At 45.6% G+C, this 22,874-nt stretch overlaps 1 protein-coding gene across 1 annotated transcript in view; it reads right to left on the reverse strand.

Moving 5' to 3' along the window:
- The window catches only part of Kif26b (kinesin family member 26B), a 422,280-nt gene that overhangs the window by 101,223 nt on the left and 298,183 nt on the right, over positions 1-22,874 (reverse strand). The window contains 1 exon segment of the mRNA XM_028865492.2: positions 9,479-9,662. Coding sequence (XP_028721325.1) covers positions 9,479-9,662 — 184 coding nt within the window.

A 22,874-nucleotide genomic window follows, 5' to 3' on the forward strand; every position in this document is an offset into this window, starting at 1 on the left:
TCCTGGCTATACCACAACATGGCAGGTGTCTCCTGGAAGCCCAGAAGGAAAGGTTATACAGCCAAATAGGAAGCCGGTGTATAACCTTTCAAGATGGATTTGAGGTCCATACTTCCCTTTTTAATAAAAAATGATAGCTCACTTTCCAGGGCCCAAATGAGGTTCCAAGAGAACTCTATCAATCTCTTCCTGAAGTGACAGCTCATGTCCCTCATTATCTCTCAGGAAGCCTCGCCTCCTCACCAGTCCATCAGCTCTCGACACGGGACGACTGGGGACAAAGTTTCTAACCTGTGACCCTTTAGCAAACAGACCACATCCAGAACCTAGCATTGCTAAGCATAGGGCTGACATGCAGCTGGTGTACGGATAATCCTTCTCAGGGACACGGAAGCAACATCAGTCAACCAAGAAACGGTAAGGAGCCAGCTGTGAACAAGAATCCCTGGGAAGGTGTGACGGCAAAGGCCTGACTGATCAGAACTTCAGTGAGGCTGAGACGGTGGAATGCTGCAAGTCCGGAGCCAAATTACTGGGGCATCTTCAGTCCTCTTCAAGGCCATTCACTGCCCTTTTTCACATGTGACCTGATATCTCCGTGACCATTAGGTGAATTCTTCGGAATAGATCCTAGTCTCCACCAGCCAAAAGCTGAGGACACCAACAGACACAGCATCTGAGGCCTATAGCTGAGATCCCTCTGCTTCCCTGTGACTGATCTACCTTACGTACTCACCAATGCATTTGAAAAGTGTCCTGATTCATGATTTTCTTTATTCTGTTCCTATGAAAATTTCACGGAATTGTGACCATGTTGGAACACGGTACCTAAGGGAACCTGAAATTACATTTCCTGACCTGGGTCACTCTTACTTGGCTCCAGAATAAACCATCTCTTTTATTCCTTTGAAGTGAGGGCTGTTTGTGTCAAGATGGCCCAAACACTCACTGGAAATGACCCACACCCTTGCAGCATACGAACAAACAAACAAACATACAAACAAAACATAGTGGTAATACACAGACCAAAACAGAAAAGAGCAGGCCAGTCAGAGAGAGAAATGAGATGACGCAGAAAATGAAACACCTGATCGTGTCTGGGGAAGCAGGTGGGTTGAGACCCAGAAGGCCCTGTGATGCATGATGGGAGAAATGTGAGCCAAGGGTGGACTGAGGACAGACACGAAGACCCTAGAAATGCTCCTCTCCCAGAAGTGTTTCCATAGACTGTTTTAGTTTGAGTCAGAAATGACCTCAATAAGCTCATGTGTTTTGAATGCTTGGTCCCCTGATAGTGGCATTATTTGGGAAATCTACAGAACCTTTAAGAGATGGAGCCTTGCTGAAGGAAGTAGGTCACTGGGGGTGGGCTTTGGGGGTTTGTAACCTGGCTCCACTTCCTGTTCTCTCTCTCTCTCTGCTTCCTGACTGCCCAGCCAGTCTCCCACCCTCACTCTATGTCTTTGGTGCCATGAGGAACCATGGCACCTTCCCAGGGATTCTTGTTCACAGCTGGCTCCTTACCGTTTCTTGGTTGACTGATGTTGCTTCCATGTCCCTGAGAAGGATTATCCGTATAAGCCCTTTTCTCCTTTAAGCTGTGCTTTGTCGGGTTATCCTATCACAGCAACAGGAAGGTGACTAATACACGGTGCCCATCCAACTCGCAACATGCTCCTTTAAACAGATGTCAAGATTTTAACTTGTCTATGGCCACTGATGCAGTGTTTTCAACACCGAAATCTCCATGGGACCAAACGACCCTTCACCAATGCAAGTTCCCCAACGGTACTTCCTCCACTGGTGCCCATTCTGCCATCAGTACCAGCTCCTCTATCTGCAGAGCTAAACTCACTTCTAGGTCTCAGTCCTCTGCTCCTCACCCACAGACAGCCTTCGCTGCTCTGCTGTGACAGTTGTGGGTGGGGGTTGCAAAGTATGGTGAGAGTCCAAAATGTAACGCAGGCGGCACTGCTCAGGGTGGTGGTGAACTTTCGCTGTGAGGCCCCAGTAATGAGTCACGATGGCCCAGGGGCCGGCCACATTCAGGGCACAGGAGCAGTCCTTGTACAGCACAGTGCTCTCGTTTCACACTCGGGACAAGGAAAGCTGAAGCCACAACCAGCTCTCAGTTAAGAAATGGACATTGATTTGACCATCCCTGGTTCCAGCAACAAAACAAAACAAAAAGCAAAAACACCCTCCCAATTAGCTAGGCCTGTGTTTCCAGTCCAGCTAGTAGTCAGTGTTGGTAAAGAGAATTCCCCTGAGCTCCACATGGCAACATTGCTTTCTGAATTGCCGGTTGTGGCATGGAACACAGATAACCAAGGGAACAGGAAAGCAACTTCGATGGAAATTCGTGCTTAGCATTTCCAAAATGCTCCTGAATATCACTGCTTGTAGATGCTTTATCTGGATGGCCAAATACAACCCCGGTTCATGTTTAGAAGTCATCATTACAGATTGGCGAACAGAGCTAAGGCTCAAAGCCACGGGGAAGCACACACAGGGTTAATGTGGCTCTGAGCAGAGATGGGATTTTGATTTCAGCAACTCTTTAACAATCTGAAGAAGATGTATCTTACTTTTAAGAATGCATCCCAGCCATCTCACACCCCTAATGATACATTTCAGTTCACCGAAGCATTAGGAAGGCCTGAAAATATTTCCATTTGATGCCAATCAGCAACAGGCAAGAACAGCGTCCACCAGTGGTTAGGCACCAAGAGCAACCTGCCAACACATGCAGTGTTGGACTTCTTATTTCTTTAATAAAATCTTGCTGTCAATCACAGTTGGATGTGGTAATTATAGCAAACGATGATTAACTTCAGCCACCAGTGAGGGAAAAATGTTGGAAAATAAGACACTGGAAATGTGAGCTCCAAACAGAACTGCTATTCTCTTGACATCAGTGACTGTCTAATTGTCCTCAGGTTGATAAAAGGTGGGTTTTGGACCAAGACTGATAAAAATTCCCGTCCTGGCTTTATAATCCATCTTATAGTGCCCTTTGGTTAATTGAAGCAGTGACATTTATTCCAGAGAGAATTCCTCATGTTGTCTCATGTTTTTATTCCACAAGCCACAGTGCTAATTGGGAATTACAGGTATTCCAAGAAGCTCCGTGAGCATCCCCAGTAACAGGAAAAGCGGCTAGTTTTTCAAAAGTCCATTTACAAAATCCTCCTCACACACACACACAGAGTTAGATCTGAGGTGAAAAGTAACAGCATGGGGGAAGCAGATGAAGATAGTCTTCCTTGGAATTCAAACTCTGATTTACAGTTTTCATTCTGAAGCGTCAACCCGAGTCTTCTCCCCACAGACGAGTACTCAGATCGCTTCCCCTTCCTGTGTTTTAGTTTCCTTATACACTATATAAATGTACAGGATCAGAGAAGCGGCTTTTATGAAGAGTATGAATGTGAACAGTGTGTGTTATTTGATGGGGTACCAGCCTTTCTGACCTAACTCCTCCAGGACAACGCATGCCAAAGAAGTGGGCATGGCCAGGGACACAGCATTTTCATTGCCAAGTTCTCAGCGTTTCTGCAGCATCCCCTCAGCTCCCCTTTAGGGTGGACCCCCATAGTGCTCAGCATCCACCCAGGACTTCACAGCACTAAAGGGAATTATGTAGAGCCTTTCAATGCAGTTTGTCTCCCAAGAAGCTTACAACTTCCCGAAGGAAGCCGTAAAAAAGCTTTCACTGGAAACACAGAATCCGAATTCTGGCTCGCCCACACTCATCTCTTGGGAAGGATGAATGCCTGGAGGTCTTCCTATGCCTGGGACTTTTCAGAAGACCCAGTTTCCTTGCCTGAACAGCTGTACAGAAAGTGGAGTGAATCTCCATGAAGAAACTGGCTGTAGGATTCTCTTCCCCTTCACGCATCAGGACAGCTACAGAAGGAAGGCTGGGAGAGACGACGACAGCGTACTGAGACACTCCTCCTCAGCAGCCCTGGGCTTCTGAGACCAGAAAGTAAGGTCTTCATCTGTAGATACGTCTGTCTATTAGAACTCAATGGGAAGGTGCTGCCTACCCCTTCTAGCCCAGCCAATAAAGAGATACAGAAAATGACACCATTCAACACCCCCCCAGCAGAATTAAAGGCAGTGCATTACTGAGAAAGAATACAACCCACCCCACACTTACTTCACACATGACGTTCTGCTTTTTCTCTCTAGTGGCCTTTAAGGGAGAGCATCCCCCTAAGAGGTCTCCTCCCCTTCGCAAGAATGAGGAACGCTGGGACGTAAGAGTAGCATGGCCACTCTAGAGAAAAGATCCTAGGGCTTGGGTCTTCTGTGTTCCCCGAAAGAGAGTTCCTGGGCTCTGGGCTTCTACCAGGGCTCAGGGACACCGCACCTGTGCAGCCCAGAGGTCGGCGCAGCCTAGGTGGATGGATGGAAGCCCACATCCACGTCAGAAAAAAAATCCTGCAAAGGTTAAAGGGTCAGAACAACTTTTCCACATCTCCTTCCTCCGGAGGTGGGCTGGAGAAAGGGTCAAACAAATAGAGGTAGAGAGAATGAGGGGAAAAAACCCACCCAGCCAATCATAACTCTGTGTATCCAGCTGAAGCAACCAAAATCAACTTCACATGGAAGAGCATAATCGCAGCTAGGGAGTGGAAGGTCACTTGGGTTTATTTCCCGGAAGAGCTAACAATTTAATTTACAAAGCTATCAGGAGAGCCATAGTGATGAATGTGCATTATTGATGCAGCCAAGCTACCTCTTCTTTTTCCTCACAGTACACCAAAAATAGGAGCGATACACTTTTCCTGTCATTCGTACTTAAGATGGAGTAGTGACGGTGAGTGACTGCTGGGAGCCAGAATTTTCCATCCTATCTGAATTTTTCATTTCATATATACTTGAAATGAATTTTAAAGACGGGCTCAAATCTTTGCCCTTCTCCCTGATAAAAGCTTTAGGATGGGGGAAGGGCGGACATGGTAATGAGGAATGAGACAATTTGCATGTGTTTAAATGACCTGGACCTTCTCAGGCTGGAAGGCAGGAGATTTTTCTCCTTGATACGACCTGAAATCACTTCCCGAAGCTGCGCTTGCCATTTTTCCTTGTTAAATAAATGAATCATAACTACATTAGTACCTTTGAGAAAGTCTTCCTTTAATTTAACTCTATCTTATAGCTATCTTCTCATTGCAATCAGAACATCCACTGGACAGGAACTGTCTCTTCCATAGAGTGTCACAAAGATTTAGTAATTGAAGGACCTCTGCCCTGAAGATGTCAATAAATGCACACAGGACCAGAGTTCTAACAAACACACTCAATGGCGGTTTTTTCCTCTCTATGCTGTTAGTTTACACACAAAACAAAGACAAGCTTAGAGTTGAAACTAAACAGAGACAACACAGGACCTGGTGGCATAAGTCATATGTGTGTGTGTGTGTCGGGGGTGGGGGGGTATTATCAGAGGTCAGCGTAAACAGTCATTGGGTTTGGATGGTGGAGAACAGAATATGGGCTCCAGCCTTTGCTGCCCTAGGAATGACATAGTTCCACACCTCCACCAAATTGCAGGGTTTGGGTAGCACTGCTCAGAGAGGAAGACTCTCAGTGAGACAGGCCCTGCAGGGTGACAGCCGAGTGGCCATGAGTAGCAATGGGCGTTCACCCTTAGTGAACCCCATACAGTCTATCTCCTACCAAACTAGGCTAGGTGGGCACAGGAGGACACAGCATCCAGAGTGGACATGTGCATGGAGGCTGAGGCTGTCATAAGGCCTATGCTGAGATGGCCATTACCTTCCTTTCCCATGCCCTGTCTCCATCCGTGGCCCTACTGTGGAACCCAGAAGACAGGACGTCTCTACAGCCACTTGCTGAGTGAGTCCAGCAGGGTAAGGCCCCGGCTTCCCCAGCCCCATCTGTACCTGGCTGTTTCCCACAATTCCCCCTTATGTGTGCTTTGTAATCCTTTCAAACCCTTCCCTTGCTTCTGGAATTCACTGCAGGAAGTTTCCAATATTTGCAAAAATGTATTAGGGGGTGGGGACATGCTAGGCATTAGCCACAGACTGTTACTTTTTTGAGACACTCTTGGGGGTTGTGAGGGAAAAGAAAGCTCATCTTCCCCTCATGCCTCATCTCCCTTCAGCCAGTCACGTGGGAAGAACCAACTAAACTCCAGGTGGACTGTCACTGACCCAGAAGGACAGTAGCCATTGCTGTCCTTGTCCTTAAATGTGTCTACAGAGCCAGAAAACCCAAGAGTTGCACGCATAACCGACTTTTCTCTGGGACCTTGCAACCCCACATGAAGAGCTCTGACATTACACCGTGACATACTAACAAATGAACCTTAAACACGCCTGCTAATTAATTGTGCAAACAGATTTTCACGGAGAGCGTTAACTGACTTATGAGACAAGAAACCATTTTCAAACAGATTACAAGTATCATTTACATATAAGCCAAATCAATGAAATATAAATGGAGGCTAAGCTGCTTTGATCCACTAATCACTTGTATCTGACCATTAAGAATGTCTTTACAAAGTCGGTTAATGGTAGTTAGTCCTGTGTACATTCAGTCGTGTTAAGTGAGTAACTTTGACTTCCCCTCGAGGCAGGGTCCTCCCTATTGGCTTGAGTCAGTGCCATTCTTGGATTGCCTGGAAGAAGGCACAAGGTGTTAAGTGCTATGAGGACAGCCACTCCTTTCTGCCCATTCCTGAGGCACCGGACCCACACAGTAGGTGCACAGAAAACACTTGCTATGTGCCAGGAGCTGTTCTGAGAGCTGAAGATCCTACTATGGCATCCCAAAGGCTGAAGGTTAAGGCTTAGAATACGAAGTGGTTTTAGGCAATTCAACCAAGACCATTTACTTTAAACATATAAGTAGCATCAATTATTTACGCTCTATATTAAACTCAACTGTATTTCTTTGAGATATTAAAATGTAAAGGGTTATCTGGGAAGAGAGCCTCTCTGTGGTTTTAACATCAGGTATATTACTAGCACTACCTCTCAGAGGACATGGTCCCTCCAACTGTCACTTCCTTCCTGTCACTGTTCCCCAGGAGTCAGCACAAGAGGAGGGAGGGCTCAGGTGACGTGTGGCCACCGATCAGACAGCAGCCACACCGTCTCTCTCATGACTCACAGGCTGAGGCCCACGACATTTCCATGGCAAACTCAGGTCTTGGGTTGCATTTCTGAATTGCAAATGGACGAGATGGATAATATCTTTAATATCAAATGCTAAATATATGATTTGCTAACTATACTACCAGGGATGATGCACACTGGACACCCTTACACGTAGGTGGAACATCCAGTGAAATCCAGATTGTCCCCATGCTCTTGAACATCCACACTGTTTCTCGACAGTGCTTGGTCACTGCTGACTACAAGAATGCTCTCTACCGCTTTGGGCCCAGAATTAGTGCCCTGTCTTGGATCTTGGAATTACAGGGAGTACTTTAGGGATGTGGACAAAGGGCACAGGAGTCCTTAGACTGAAGGCTTAGGCCTAGTCCCACCTGAAGAAACATCCACATAGACTCTGTCATGCCAGAGTGAGAGATGAAGGCAGCGTGTCTGGTAGGTTCTACTGTACATATCCTAGATAGGGCCAGGGTGGAATGTCTGATCTCCCTGGGACGGCCAAGCGTCTGGCACCTTTCCTAAGAGATGCCATGTAAATGTCCACAGTCAAGGAAGAGTAGGCTGTTAATTAGAAGCAAGATAAAGAAGGGGGTGGCAACAGGCTTTCACCTTGTCCCCGTGGCCTATCTCTGACATTCCAGTCCCAACACATTAAATGTTCTTGCACACTTAAACATGTCTGTGGTGGGTCACCTTACACTGTGTGCACTTATCACAATTAAAAAAGGAAATCCCTGTGGTCACTCAGACCCACAGCTCTTAGTAGCTCATCCCAGAGACACCATGCCTCCAGTGTAGACACCATAGCCCTTTCTCAGTGGTTTTTCGTCCTCGGAGCCCAATCTGAAAGAAACATTCTAGAGCATTCTGCCTTCTCCGCTGGCTTCCACATGCTATAAGGATGGAGAAGCCCCCACAAACTGTTGCCTAAAGTCTGTCTTTACCTCTGGACCTGGAAAATTTCTCAGTTGACACTAGTCTACCAAGAAACACCATGAAAAATTCCAAAACTGGATGCTTTCTAATATAATGTCCATTGCTCTATCTAATCTCATTTTAAAATCAGTTTTGCTTTGGGGAAGAGCATCATGAAGTAAGAGCTTCTCAGTGGGATGGTGGTACTGGGGGTACACACTGGAAAGAGGAGAAACAGGAAGCAGAAAATGAGGGAGGTTGGGCACAGGATGCAGGGTCATTCTGCAAGGACCATGGTCATCTGGAGACCATAAATTGGGGCACAATCAAATTTTGGTGTCAAAAGGAACAGAATTAGTAAAATCATGGTCTCCACAGTGTAGCTGAGCTTTCTTAGCATGACCAGCTAGTTTCTGAAACAACACCCAAGGCCAAGGTGAGGTCCCACGTTCTGTGTACATCTGTACTCTGAAGGAAATAATGAAGAAAATCACTGTATCTCTCCAGCTCCATTTTTTTTTTGAAAGTTCCAGCTTATTTTCCCACTGAAGATTAAGTTGTAAACTACTTCACTCAGATGTTTATCTTGGGAGAGAAAGAGTAAAGAGCTGACATTCAGAAATAAAGTTATCATACATGTGGCCTGGCAGTATCTTGTAACAGACTTCCCTTGTATCTTTCTAAGTCCTTGTGACAACTCCAAACTGCATTTCTTGGCTGGAATTTCAAGGCTGAAACACTCCCCAGAACTCACACCGGTGGTCTGGTTCAGAAGCAGAAGTCACCACTTCTTTGAAGGGGAGAAAGACTTAAAAGAGCCTTTTTTTGGGGGAAATTAAGGAGTGTCTTGGTCTTGGTCCCCTGTGGCTCTGCTCCTGGCTTTCGTGTCGCTCTGTTTTTGAAATGGCTCAACAATGCAAAGCTGTTTCCCTCCCGACCCAAATCAAATCAGATCCCCAACTTAATGTACGATGCAATTTGTGTGGCTAAAGAAAACTTGATGGTCTCTCTAGTTGCCAAGACACTCTGTGAACAGCAGAAATGGACAGACCTCACAGATCTGTGTCATTTCCCCACATGAACTTCCATTAAAACATCAGGCACAGTAAGAGAAGAACACCAGGAAGATCTAATGATAACAAGGTACAGCAGCAAAAGTTATTCTGAGCTTCTTTGTTGTTTTCTAGACTTTTCTATGATTACTTTCAATCAGGGATTGACCCTGCATGAATAAACTTACAGAAAGCGCAAACACTGCTACCTCCAAACCGACTTCATTGTGTCTCTTTTCATCCCTGGTACCTCCTCATTTTAGCTAAGGAGAGCTCGCAGTTCCTCTCTTCTTTCCCAGCCTGCCCCGAGCCCCACACACAGAACCGATGGCAAAGGCAGCCGCTGGCACCTACCTTGCCCATGCCAGGAGTGTCCTTCACCTTGTTGACAGCCCTCAGAAGACAGGGTGGGGCTGGGGGAGGCGAGGTCTGCAGGATCCCACTGAAGCTGGTAGCAAAGAGGGGAGCCTCTGCAGCAGATGGAGTTGAAGGCCGGTGTTTCTTCTTCTTGGAGGACAGATTTAACTTCTGGGCAGCTCTGCACAGGGACAATAAGAGGAGATGATGCTGCAGTCGGAGGCATTGGGCTGCCTACTTCTCCCCTTTCTCTTAAAGGTCCCCTTTAATGATCCCTTCTGTCTCCATTCTTGGTGCCCTGTAGCCCTTTGCTACAGCATGGGGAACTGAATTAATAAGCTGTGTAATCATCAAGACAGGAGGAAGGAGCTATAAGATCACACGGCTCCAAGATCACAAGTTACAAAGACCTGTTTGTTCTCCCCAACACTCAGTCTGAGCATGAATGAAACCGGCCATCTTTGGAGGATACGCAGCACCTATTTCATTAATCAACCCCGGGCCCCCAATTTTTCTGGTGTAAGCCCAACTGTGAAAAACCATATAACTTTTACACCTTGTAAAGCCCAAGCCAGTCTGACAGAGAACCTGGTAGTGACCAATCGGGGCATGCTCTGACTGTGGAAGCAAAATCTGACCCCCAGCACACTGGAGAGACAGAAAGCATATTGGTGTGAGAAATGGAGAGCCAGAAATATCCACTACAGTGAGGTGCAGGGCACGAGACTACTGTCTCCTCGGCTGGATAATGGACTCTTGTGTAGGGCAGTCTTTAAGTACAAGGTGCTATGTATGGGCGAATACAAGGGGTCAAGGTAACAAAGTGGCACAGAAGGGTACAGATGGGGACAACTGGAAGGGTGTGGTTGCCAGCATCATTAACAACACTGGCTGCTCATACCACATCTTCCGTCAGTCAAGTGCACTGTAACCCTTAGGATGTGATAATCCTGCTATAGAAAAGATAGAAGGCAAGCATGGTGTGAGACAAAGGCATTGCACACACCCTATTAGACTCATTTCTAAATTAATTCTTAGTGTATTGCACCATGTTTTCTTCCTCTATAAATATATAGGCATATGTGTGGTTTTTGATGGGGGCAGGGAGAGAAGACAGTCTTACTATATAGACCTGGCTGGCCTTTAATTCTTCGTGTGTGTGTGTGTGTGTGTGTGTGTGTGTGTGTGTGTGTGTGTGTGTATGGGAGGCATTGAAAGGTGGTGTTTACTCCCTTATGTCAAGAATTCTTTTCAGAATGGAGAAAAGACTGGCTATGGCTGTGGCCACCCACTGGCCACCATCACCTGGGACAGGGCTGGTGCCAAGGAACAGCTTAGAAGAGGTTGTGTCTCTGCCATGCATGCCCATCTCATGTGACCCACGAGTTAGAGAGGCAGGCTTCCTTGCAGCTAAAGGCCACGCGAGGGTGACACACAGGTGTCCCTGCCCGTGTCCCACCTCTACTCTCTACTAGATCCACCCATACAGCACACAAGAACTCGGCTCTTTGTCTCTTTTAGAAAACTAAAGCCCACGTGACCCTTCCGCAGCTAGCTGTGGTGTTGTGCTCACTCATTTGAGCCAAATTCCCAGCAAGTGCCACCTGTCAACCCCTCATCCAAGCCCCCTCCTTGCATTCTCTGCAAGCTCATTTGTTAGGCATCTGTCCCCAACCCTCTGAAACTGCTCAGATAGTTACCCATAACCGCATGATGGCTGCCATGCTCTCAGCCCCTACCTGGACCTGTCAGAGCTAAGAATGCATGCATCCTTCCTCCTTGCCCCCAAGCTTCCAGAACACCCCCAATCTTGTGGTGATATTGTGTCCCCCAATATATTGTGCACCCTAATAAACTTATCTGAGGTCAGAGAACAGAACAGTCATCTAGATAGACATAGAGGCCAGAAAATGGTGGCACACACACCTTTAATCCTATCACTTGGGAGGCAGAGATCCATCTGGATCTCTGTGAGTTCAAAGCTATACTGGAAACAGCCAGGCATGGTGGCACATGCCTTTAATCCCAGGAAGAGATGGCAGGAAGCAGAAAGGTATATGAGGCATGAGGACCAGGAACTAGAAGTCTTTTTTAAGCTTTTAGGCTTTTGAGCAGCAGTTCAGCTGAGATCCATTCAGATGAGGATTCAGAGGCTTTCAGTCTAAGGAAATAGGATCAGCTGAAGAATTGGCAAGGTGAGGTTGGATGTGGCTTGTTCTGCTTCTCTGATCTTTCAACGATCACCCCCCAATACCTGGCTCCTGGGTTTGTTTTTATTAATAAGACCTTTTAAGATTCGTGCTGCACATTCTCTTCCAGTGTCCTTTTCATAGGGGTCACAGGGCTCAGTCCCTATTTCTGTGCGATCACTGATGTTGGCTTTGGAGATCACATCCTCAGCCTGTGACTCTTTGAGTGTTCTGTCCAGCTTAGCCCCAAGCTCCTATTTATTTATCCAAACGCCTCTTCAGCACTCCCACTTGAGTAATAAGCATCACTAACTTGCCACCCCTAAGACTAAAGGGCTCATCACCTTCTGCGCGGCTCTTAGTCACTCATCCCTCCTTGTTTCAGAATAAAACAGCCCCGCTCCTCAGGCACCCAGACCTTGTCTCACACAACACAACTATCCACTGCAAATTTTATACCCTATAACTTAAACTAGACCCAAGACCCTCTCACCGCCTCAGATTCTCATGTTTCCTATCTCGCCCACTACACACTGTTCCCTTTGATTGTTAGGCAATAAACATTAAAATTAGGTCACCCAGACTAGTCTCCAAACACTCCCAGTACATTCCCACCTCCCATTCCTAGCCCTGCCCCAGGGAGACAAGCATGTGGCTCACTCTCTTGCCTCCTTTAAATCCTGGTTGAAATGTCACTTTATCCACACGTTTACCCTGACCACCATAGAGGTCAGTAGTTTGTAAAGATGGTTCTGTCAATATGTTCTTACAACCTGGCACCAACTGTTGAAAGATAAGGTCTGATTTCTTCCTCTTAGATTCTGAGAGGAAATCTGAAGTTACTTTGGTCTGCATAATGTAATGGAAGAGGTGTTGTATGACTTTCAAGGTTGAGTTACCAAAGGTGATGTGGTTTTTGTAAAGGCTACATGGAAGCCCAGTCACATGTGTAGACTCCAGAGGACAGATTCATGAGTAAAGTATCCTTTAGATGATTCCTGTCACACTTTCTGCCAGGGTCTCAGATATCAAGGAGCAGACAGAAACCTCACCTGTCACATCTTGTCTCAATTTCCAACCCCGAGAAACCACGAAAGCTAATAAATGATCATTATCACTTTGAGCCACTAGGTTAGGGGTGATGCCTAGCAACAGCCACAGAAAAGGGGATTTCTCACTCTCTGCTGCATGGCTCTTTCATCAGGATTGAAACCTTCCACCTTTAGGAAGAGACAGACTCACAAAGTTCAGGGACTCAGTCCTGAGACTCAGGTCATGAAACCCATCCCTGGGTTATCTAGGAAGCACACAGCTGCTAGGAGAGAAGACTTCATAATGCTCTCTGCAAATCGTATGGGGGATCCCAGGGATGCAGCTTTCAGAATGGTCACCCATGCTGGGGTGGGTTTTACAGTGATAGAGCTCCCCCAGCCAGCCATGATCCTGTAGTGACACCTCGCCAGTGCTCCTGGGAGTAATGTCTCACTATGTTCCTGTGAGTAATGTCTCACCATGCTCCTGTGAGTAACCCTTCACCATTCTCTTGAGAGTGACCCCTCACCATGTTCCTGTGAGTGACCCCTCACCATGTTCCTGTGAGTGACCCCTCACCATGCTCCTGTGAGTGACCCCTCACCATGTTCCTGTGAGTGACCCCTCACCATGTTCCTGTGAGTGACCCCTCACCATGCTCCTGTGAGTGACCCCTCATCATGTTCCTGTGAGTGACCCTTCACCATGCTCCTGTGACCCCTCACTATTATCCCATGAGTGACCCCTCACCATGCTCCCACGAGTAACCCTAATAAACTCACTAGCTCCTCAAGATGGATTCGGGTGGAATTTGTTTTAACTTGTATTCTCCCATCTATGGAGGTGAGTAGAAATAGATGGCTCCAAAAGCACCACAATCTACCCCGCAACCAAAATCCCAATTCCTGTTACTTTGATCATTCCCAGGCAAGCCTCTGACCTTCTAATGTAGCACATGGTTTACTTAGCTATTTGTTTAGTATCTGTTCACCTTAAAGAATAAAAACCCCAATAGGACAAGGGCAAGAAGCACAAAGTGTTTGTTGGATGACTAAATGAGTGAAAAAAGGGAGGGAGGTTATCCTGGAGAAGAGAAAACTGAAGAAGAGAAAGAGTCCTCTAAAATTAATTAGTTTCCTGCAAAAAGAGCAGTGGGCACAGTAGAAACAGAAGGCCCACCTCTAAAAGACACCAAAGACAAATAAATGACAAACAGAAGAAGTGCCTATCAAGCAAGGATGCTAAATATGTTCCCTGGCTACTTTTTGAATCCTAGAGGAAGAGATTATAAGGAAGACATTACCCCCACTTAACATGAAATGAAGTCAGCTCCAGAGGCCCTTTGGTACCTAACCTGAGTTTGAACAAAAAGCTTCTTCGGCTACTGTGCTGGTTAATATCCCTGTCACTTTGACCAGACCTAGAGATCTAGAATCACCTAGGAGACAAGTCTCTAAGATTCCTGTGGGGAATTATCTAGCTTAGGTAGTTGAGGTGGGAAAAACCCATCTTAACCATGGGTGGCATTAGCCCATGGGCTGGGGTCCTGAGCTGGATAAAAGGACAGTGTGCTGATCGCTCGCATTCATCTGCTTCCTGACTGCAGATGCGATGTGACCAGCTGTCTCACACTCCTGGCACCATGACTCCCCCACCATGACGGACATCAATACCTTTCATATCCCCTGCCATGATGGACATGCCATATCCTCCATAAATTACTTTGGTCAGGGTATTTTGTCATGGCAATGAGAAAAGTGACTAATACAGATACTAAGTAGGTAATCGGTAGGCAAACTGATTAAATTCTGACAATGTGTTCACAGAGTGTCTGGCACATCATTATCGTTTTTATTATCATCACCATCACTTTGACTGTTACCAAGACTTGGTTTTTCCACAGTAAGATTTAGAAAAAAATACTATCTGTTTGCCTGCAAACCTCATGATGTCATTGTTTTTCTCTGCTGAGTAGTATTCCATTGTGTATATGTGCCACAATTTATTTATCCATTCTTCAGTTGAAGGGCATCTAGGTTGTTTCCAGGTTTTGGCTATTACAAACAATGCTGATATGAACATAGCTGAGCAAGTGCTCTTGTGGTATGATTGAGCATTTCTTGGGTATATGCCAAGAGTGGTATAGCTGGATCTTGGGGAGATTGATTCCCAATTTTCTAAGAAAGCGCCATATTGATTTCCAAAGTGGTTGTACAAGCTTGCATTCCCACCAGCAGTGGAGGAGAGTTCCCTGAGTTCCACATCCTCTCCAGCATAAAGTGTCCTCAGTGTTTTTGATCTTAGCCATTCTGACAGGCATAAGGTGGTATCTCAGAGTTGTTTTGATTTGCATTTCCCTGATGATTAGGGATGTTGAGCAATTCCTTAAATGTCTTTCAGCCATTTGAGTTTCCTCTGTTGAGAATTCTCTGTTTAGTTCTATAGCCCACTTCTTAATTGGACTGTTGGTCTGCTACTCACATCACCAGTGAGGCTACCTGTAAAACAGGACCCCGAGAAAGACACGGGGATCACCCAATGATGGAGAAATGGATGAGATCTACATGAACAGCCTGGACATGAGTGGGAGCAATGAACGGCGAGGGTCAAGGGAAAGAGAACAGGAGATCCCACCTGGATCAAGAACAGAGAGGGAGAACAAGGAATAGGAGACCATGGTAAATGAAGACCACATGAGAAAAGGAAGAAACAAAGTGCTAAAGAGACCCACAGAAATCCACAAAGATACCCCCACAAAAGACTGCTGGCAATGGCCGAGAGACAGCCGGGACTGACCTACTCTGGTGATGGGATGGCCAAACACCCTAATAGTTGTGCCAGAAACCCCATCCAAGGACTGAGGAATCTGGATGCAGACATCCACAGCTAGGCCCCCGGGTGGAGCGCTGGGAGTCTAATTAGCGAGAAAGAGGAGGGTTTATATGAGCGAGAATTGTTGAAACCAAGATTGGATAAAGCACAGGGACAAATAGCCAAACGAATGGAAACACATGAACTATGAACCAAAGGCTGAGGGGCCCCCAACTGGATCAGGCCCTCTGAATGGGTGAGACAGTCAATTGGCTTGATCTGTTTGGGAGGCATCTAGGCAGTGGTACCAGGTCCTGGGCTCGTTGCATGAGTTGGCTGTTTGAAACCTGGGACTTATACAGGGATGCTTGGCTCAATCTGGGAGGAGGGGACTGGACCTGCCTGGACTGAGTCTATCAGGTCGATCTCAGTCCTTAGGGGAGGCCTTGCTCTGGAGGTGGCGGGAATGAGGGGTGGGCTGTGGGTAAGGGGAGGGGGTTAGGAAGGGGGAGAACAAGGGAATCTGTGGCTGTTATGCAGAGCTGAATAGTATTATAAAATAAAAGAAAAAGAAAAAATACTATCTGCTTTTATAGACTCTTTTAGGAAAATAAATAGTGTTATAAAGAGTTCAGTGTACCAATGAATGGTACTTCAGTGAGATGTAGAATAAGTACGTGGAGCTAAAGCTGACTCTAGATGGAGGAACCTGGCATTGAACCACATCACCTTTAAATAGGGATTATATTTATGTAACAAAATCTACGGAGCAAAACACTAGGTGAAACATAAAAGTCTATTGGCTTTATAATTAGAAGGAAACTTTTCTGAAAGTGAGAGAGCCCATTCTTGACAAATCAGCTTGATGATTTTGTCACTGGAAGTGTCTAAGTGGGGGGTAGAAACCACTTGAAAGGAATACCAGAGAGGAAAACATGCAGTGAGGAGGCCGTGATTTCCTGTCTTGCAGCACAGAGACAGAATGCAAAGACTCCTGGAATTGCCAGTCCACTTAGGAAAGCCTCCTTGGCTTCCACTAAGAAAAACTGCATGTGATTAGAGGAATTGTTTTGAGACTAATTTTTAAGTTGTTTCCTTTGTAAAATGTGCACCTAGCTCATGTTAGGAACATTTCAGAACTTTGAAATGAATAGGATGTTCCTGATAGCCACGGATTCCACGATGGCACTTGAATTCTGACATCATTAGAACTAGCCTTCTGATCTGTCTTATATATTCTAATTCTGTGGAGGCCAGCTGCTTCAGCTCTTTTTATACAGCGCTTCAATGACACCCAGATAGAAGGTTAAAGTTTAGAAATCACTCACGTATAATGGCATTGTACAGGGACATAAAAGGAGAGGTGATCACAAAAGAATTGAAAAGGTTGACATTTCGGTGAGAAGTGCATTTTGCAAAATCCATGCCCTTTAAGTTCTTTCCCCTATATCAGGGAAAACAGGTGAGTTGGGTTTTTTTTTGTTTTGTTTTGTTTTGTTTTTTTAAATTCAAATAGCAAATTAACCTAAAAGGCCATATTTACCTGTCTTGTTCCTATGAAGGACAGCATGACACATTTCCTGAAGGTATTCACCCCAGCACACTTCTTTAATTATCCATTAACTTCATGAACTTCCCAGTGTTTATTTCAAGGAAAAAGATCATCTCCCTAGCAGGATGAAATTAATATTTACTGAACCTGTATCTAGAAAGTGGCGCCATGCTAAGCACCATCGTGGCGAGCAGAGGATGGAGGATGTGCAGACTGGGCATGGTTCTTCCCTCTGGGCTCTCCATCCTTCCTCACTACCCTTTACTCTCCTACCTCCTACCTGGGTTAGGAATCAGCTTAGAACTGATGTCACCTTCATGGGATGGTCTCCTATTCTCAATGGCCAGGTCCACTCCAGAGTTAAAAGCTGAAAAATGGTATCAATACTCACAGGGCAGATTTAACTCACTTAAGTAGGGAGACCTATTTTAGGCCTCAGTTGTCAATCAAAGTGTAAACTTAAGGAGAATTTTTTTCTCATTTATTACATCTGTACGATAGGCTATTTATTGGATGGCAATGCTGGACTTTCAGATGTGTGGAGCAGTTAAATGGAAATCTTCAGTGTATCTCAAGATAGTTAAATTGGAATCTACCATCCTTGATGCCCAATCATTACTACAATATGGACTACTGTCTTTGAAGAATTACTAACTTCATAAAGAGTAGAACTTTCCTTAAATATTGGTCAGAAAAGTCAGGCAATACAGTCATTTTTTAAATTTAGAAACTTTTGTTATTTAATTTATTAATTTTTATTTTTCAGTGTAGCATACAAGATACTAGATACCATTATGACATTTTTCAAACAAATTGTGTTTTAGAAGGTCCTTCCCCACTTCCCATAACCTCCCCCACACTCTACTTTCACAGTTATTTTTAAGGACCCTTTTAATGATTCTGCCCAGGACACGTTGCTAAGCACGCCCTGAGACTATCTCATCTTATCTAAGGGGCGTTCAAGGATGGGATGCTCAGAAAGGTGAAGGAAGTGTTTATACAAATTAAGAGGTCATTCAAGCTCTACTCAGCCCAATTCAGACAATGCAGGGGTGGGGGGGTCAACTGAAAAACGACAAGGCCCTCACACAGCCACACCTGCTGCCCGGACAGGGTCCTGACCTAGGAGTGGGGACCGTGGCCGTCAAATCCCTCCACCAGTGTGTGAAGGACAACCCAAGCTACAATTTAATGTGAAAATGGCTGGTGCCATTGGGGCTCATGTGTCGTTATAGAAATATTTCAATGCTCTGAGGATTAAGACTCTCCGATAATGAGCAATGACATGACAGATCACCAGAGTTCCCAGGAAATCCATGGGGTCAATGACACACGAAGAGAAGATAATAAAACAGATTATAAATAGTGAGAAGAGGTGGCAAGAGCTTGTGGTTGGAGGCAGACCCTCTGGGAACAGTTAAGATACCCATTCAGGTGTAAGAAACACCAGCGATGCCTCATCTTGAAATAACACCCATTTCTAAGCATTCTGGCTCTGCTGTGAAATATACCATAGTCATTTTGGAATTTCCACAGTCAGGAACAAAAGCACCCACCCACCCCACCCCACATGCCCCATCGACTTCCTGTGTCCTAACTGCCTGTCAGGAAGGGCATTTCTATGTCTCCAGAGACTGAAAAAAAAATAATATGGGTCTTGGAATTGTTCTGATTTTTATGCAAATGAACCATTTCATTAGTGCAGGAAGATAATTCCTGACATGACTTCAGATAAAACATTTACTGCTAGGAGGCAAAACATGGCTGACCATTACCCTCCAATAATGTCACCCTAACTTACACAGAGTGTGTTTTGCCTTGAAAATGGATGGGGTTTTGCAAGTGAATGTTCCATATCAGCCTGTGGTGAGAACGGTCGTGCGTTTGTTCTTCTCTTACAAATCGACCCCACCCACCTCCTCAGCCTTAAACAGCCTTGTTTAAACGACATTTTAAAGCAAGGCGTCTTAAAAAGAGCGATCAGGGTTCACCTCTGGACTAGAGGGTCCTTTGCAGTGTGGTCCTCTGTTTCGGTGTCTCGCTCACTGCACTGTGGACTCATGGACAATCGACACCACGTGTTCACCTCCTGCAGCCCCCAGACCTGCCTGATAGCTTAGCACCCGCTGAAGGGATAGCATAGAGCCACACTGGAGTTCTTTAGAGTTTTCAGTGTGTGTGTGTGTGTGTGTGTGTGTGTGTGTGTGTGTGTGTGTGCGCGCGCGCGCCTACAGAGTGGAGAAGAGGGTGTTGGACCCCTGCAACTGGAGCTACAGGTAATTGTGACCCATCCAACACTGGTGCTGGGAACTGAACTCCAGTTCGCAGGAAGAGCAGTAAGTGTTCTTAACCACTGGGCCATCTCTCCAGTCCCCACTGTTCTTTAGCCAATCCAACCTTTGGAGTTACAGCAACACACGGAAGTCTCAAGGTTAAGAAGCCTGGAGTTCTATACAGTGCTGAAATCATGGGAGGTTTGTGGTTTTTCTAAAGCATTGTCCTTAGGTCACACATCTATCTGGACCTGATGGCATGAGTCACTCAGAGAAGGTAATTGTATTGAAAATTATGAGTTATAAAAAAAAGAAGAGCTAGCAATTACCTGATTTAACTGCTGGTCCCAGAAGTAGCGGTTGTCATGACTGGGACTAATACTTCAGTACCTGCTGTCAGAATATGATATCACGGCAACAAGCAATGAAATGAATATAAACCCTCTCTGCTCAGAAGCCCCCACCCGCATGTCTGTCTGCCCAGATCCAAACATGCTTGGTACCAAGAAAACCAGAGGGGTGCTCTTACCCACCCCAATGTCACACCTCTGTAAACCTGGCTCAACACACAAACAAGAACCATAAACACCAGACCTAAGGAACTGGAAACGCAAGTTACAGACCCCACCCAACGCTGGCTGGAAATGGTTTTAGTTAATAAACATTGCTGCTGTCTTCTCTAAAAAGGAGTCATAGAAAATTGGCTGGCCATGATAAATGGAATTAATGAAACCATGTGTAGTGGTTTGAATAGGAATGCTCCCCCCCCCATAGGCTCACATATTTGAATGCTTGGTTATTAGGGAGTGGCACTGCTCAGGAGGGATGAGGAGGTGTGGCTTTCTTGAAGTGGGTGTGGCCTTGTTGGAGGAAGTGTGTCACTGGGGGGTGGGGGGTGGGCCTAGGGGTTTCAAAAGCTCAAGCCAGGCCCAATGTCTCTTGCTGCTGCAGGTCCAGATACAGAACTCTCAGCTACCCTGTCTGCCTGTGTGCCGACATGCTCCCCACCATAATGATAATGGACTAAACCTCTGAAACTGTAAGCCAGCCCCAATTAAATGCTTTCTTTTATAAGAGTTGTCATGGTCATGGTGTCTCTTCACAGCAATAGAAGACTGACTAAGACACCATGTCTCTATAATAGTGTCATTTAGATTGTTTATAAATTACAGGCAGAGAAAGACTGTTGTAGGTGAATTACAGCTGCTCCGTGGAGAATGCAGTGCCTGGCTTTTCTGCTGAGAAATAATTGTGCATAAAAGATGTATGTGCATCCACCACAGCACGAGGGCTGCCCAACCAAAATTAAAACTCCTGCAAGGAATAAGCATATTCCAGAGAATCTGATTTCAAGGTTCTAATGAGTTTAACGCTCTTTTCATTCCATTGGGCTAAATCTCTTATCCGTGCGCTAATGCAAAGTTAAAAGGAAGATGTTCCATGATCTACCAGACACAGGCCACCCACCTACAAGCCAAGGGCAGCCATTCCTTCCTTGGAAAGAGGTCATGTTGCTCACTCCTAAAGTCTTCCTTATAAAAGTAGCAGTGTGTGACGCCCATTCTTCCGTATTTTGATTATGTGAAATTTAAAGCTGACATGGAGTTGCACCCTTTAGATATAATGTGTTGCCTGAAGCTGCAGACTGCTGTCAAGGTGTGAGAACTAGAAACGGGCAGCGTTGGCAGAGAAAACAAAGCCTAATCTATAACTCTTTGCTCAATACCTGTAGTTTTTTTTTTCCTCAGAGCACAACTAATTAATTGTCAATGCTAGGTGACATGCTATTTGGTTTGAGGGTTTCTTGCTTAATTAAATTTGAATATAAGTTTCATTTGCTAAAGGAGGCAATTTTCTTCCCTGTGATATTTTTATTTGCAAAATTATTTACTACAGTTGAAATCTGAAGAAATCCTTAACTGAAGTATTTCAAGTGAAAACAGTCTGAACGGGAGGGGGGAGCTCCGCATGGCAACTGTACGGAACAGAAACAGAAGAACAGAATGAGAAGTGGGTCAGGTTCCCGGCCTGGTCTCCGCTGCAAGGCTGGACTGCCCTAGATTCCCGGCAGGTGTTATGGATGGTTGGTACTTCAGCAGCCCCACTGGAGCCTAGAGGTGGAAATTTACATCGCCCTTGTTGTGTCTGGCTTATAAAATACTCCCCGCAGCCAAGGCTCCTGTGTTAGGGGCTTGGGCCTTAGCTGCTGGTGATATCTTGATAGGCTCTGGAGACACTGGAGGTGGGGTATAGCTGGAGGAAGTAGGTGTAAGTAGGTGTGTGGTGATTTGTCCTTGGGGATACCTTCACACACACACACACACACACACACACACACACACACACACACACGAGAGGGGGACATGAATACATACACACACAAACACATGAGAGAGAGAGAGGCATGAACACACACACACACACACACACACACACACACACACACACTCCCACCTCCATGAAGTACTACCTCACTCCAGTCCCAGAAACACAGAGCCAGGTGACCACAGACTCAGCCTTCTGAAACCATGGGCTGTGACGAATCTTTCTGTCTTTAAAGTGTTCTCTGGTGTGCTCTGCTCACAGCAGGGAGAGCGACTGCCCTGCCTCTCTCAATCCAGCCACTGTAAAGCAAGTTGGGATGGAGTTCACAGAGACGGCTAAAAACTGCGGCAGATACACACAGTGCTACAACACGCATGTGTCGGGTATGTTCAGTGCTCTGGAGCAGAGGAAGCAGCTCCATCTGGTTTTACTAAAGGGCCGGCACAGTCTCCATAGAGCAGATAGCACAGGTTAGACGACTAGAAACCAGTCAAATCAGGCTGGAAAGAAGAATCTGCAGTGATCACGGCCCAACCAGACAGACTATGGGGAAATGCTTTCTACAAGTCTGTATCAAAGCTGCCACCAAGACCTATAATTTGCTTTTCGTCACACATACTTGCTTATTGGATCATTTCAATGGGAGCTGGCAGTTAGGCGAGGAAGTAGCCTGAGAAAGTGAGGTCTGGGCACTCGTCTCCATCAGTGGGAAGTAGAGTGAGCACTAAACACAGGCTCTTCCCTCCTCTCCTCTTAGTCTCCACCACTGCATCTCGTGTTGTTGGGGTCATGCGCCAGCACAGGCCTGCACACATGCATGTGGGAGATGGCCATGGGGGGCAGGACAAGAAATAAAGAGTTTAACAATTGAGACAAAGCAGTGGGGTCCTCTCATGGACCCATTTCATGGGTCCCAACTAATTTTTCATGTTCTTTCATATTACTTCTTTGTCATATAAAAGTTACTTGGTATTTTTGAAAAGGATGATCAAATGATCAAATGAAGCTGTAAAGAAAGGAAGCCACTTGGAAACAAATAGTGAGACATAGTGAAATCAATCAAAATAAAAGGAAGATGTATTGAAAATTCCCGTGTGAGCTCCATAAAGTGTCCCAGGTTACATCAAACTGCATACTTAACTGGTTTCTTTTATCTTAGTAGACATATTATATGTGGCAGGTGAAATGTACAAAATGCAGAATTAATTATT

The sequence above is a fragment of the Peromyscus leucopus genome, chromosome 15 (assembly GCF_004664715.2).
Source record: "Peromyscus leucopus breed LL Stock chromosome 15, UCI_PerLeu_2.1, whole genome shotgun sequence".
NCBI lineage: Eukaryota > Metazoa > Chordata > Mammalia > Rodentia > Cricetidae > Peromyscus > Peromyscus leucopus.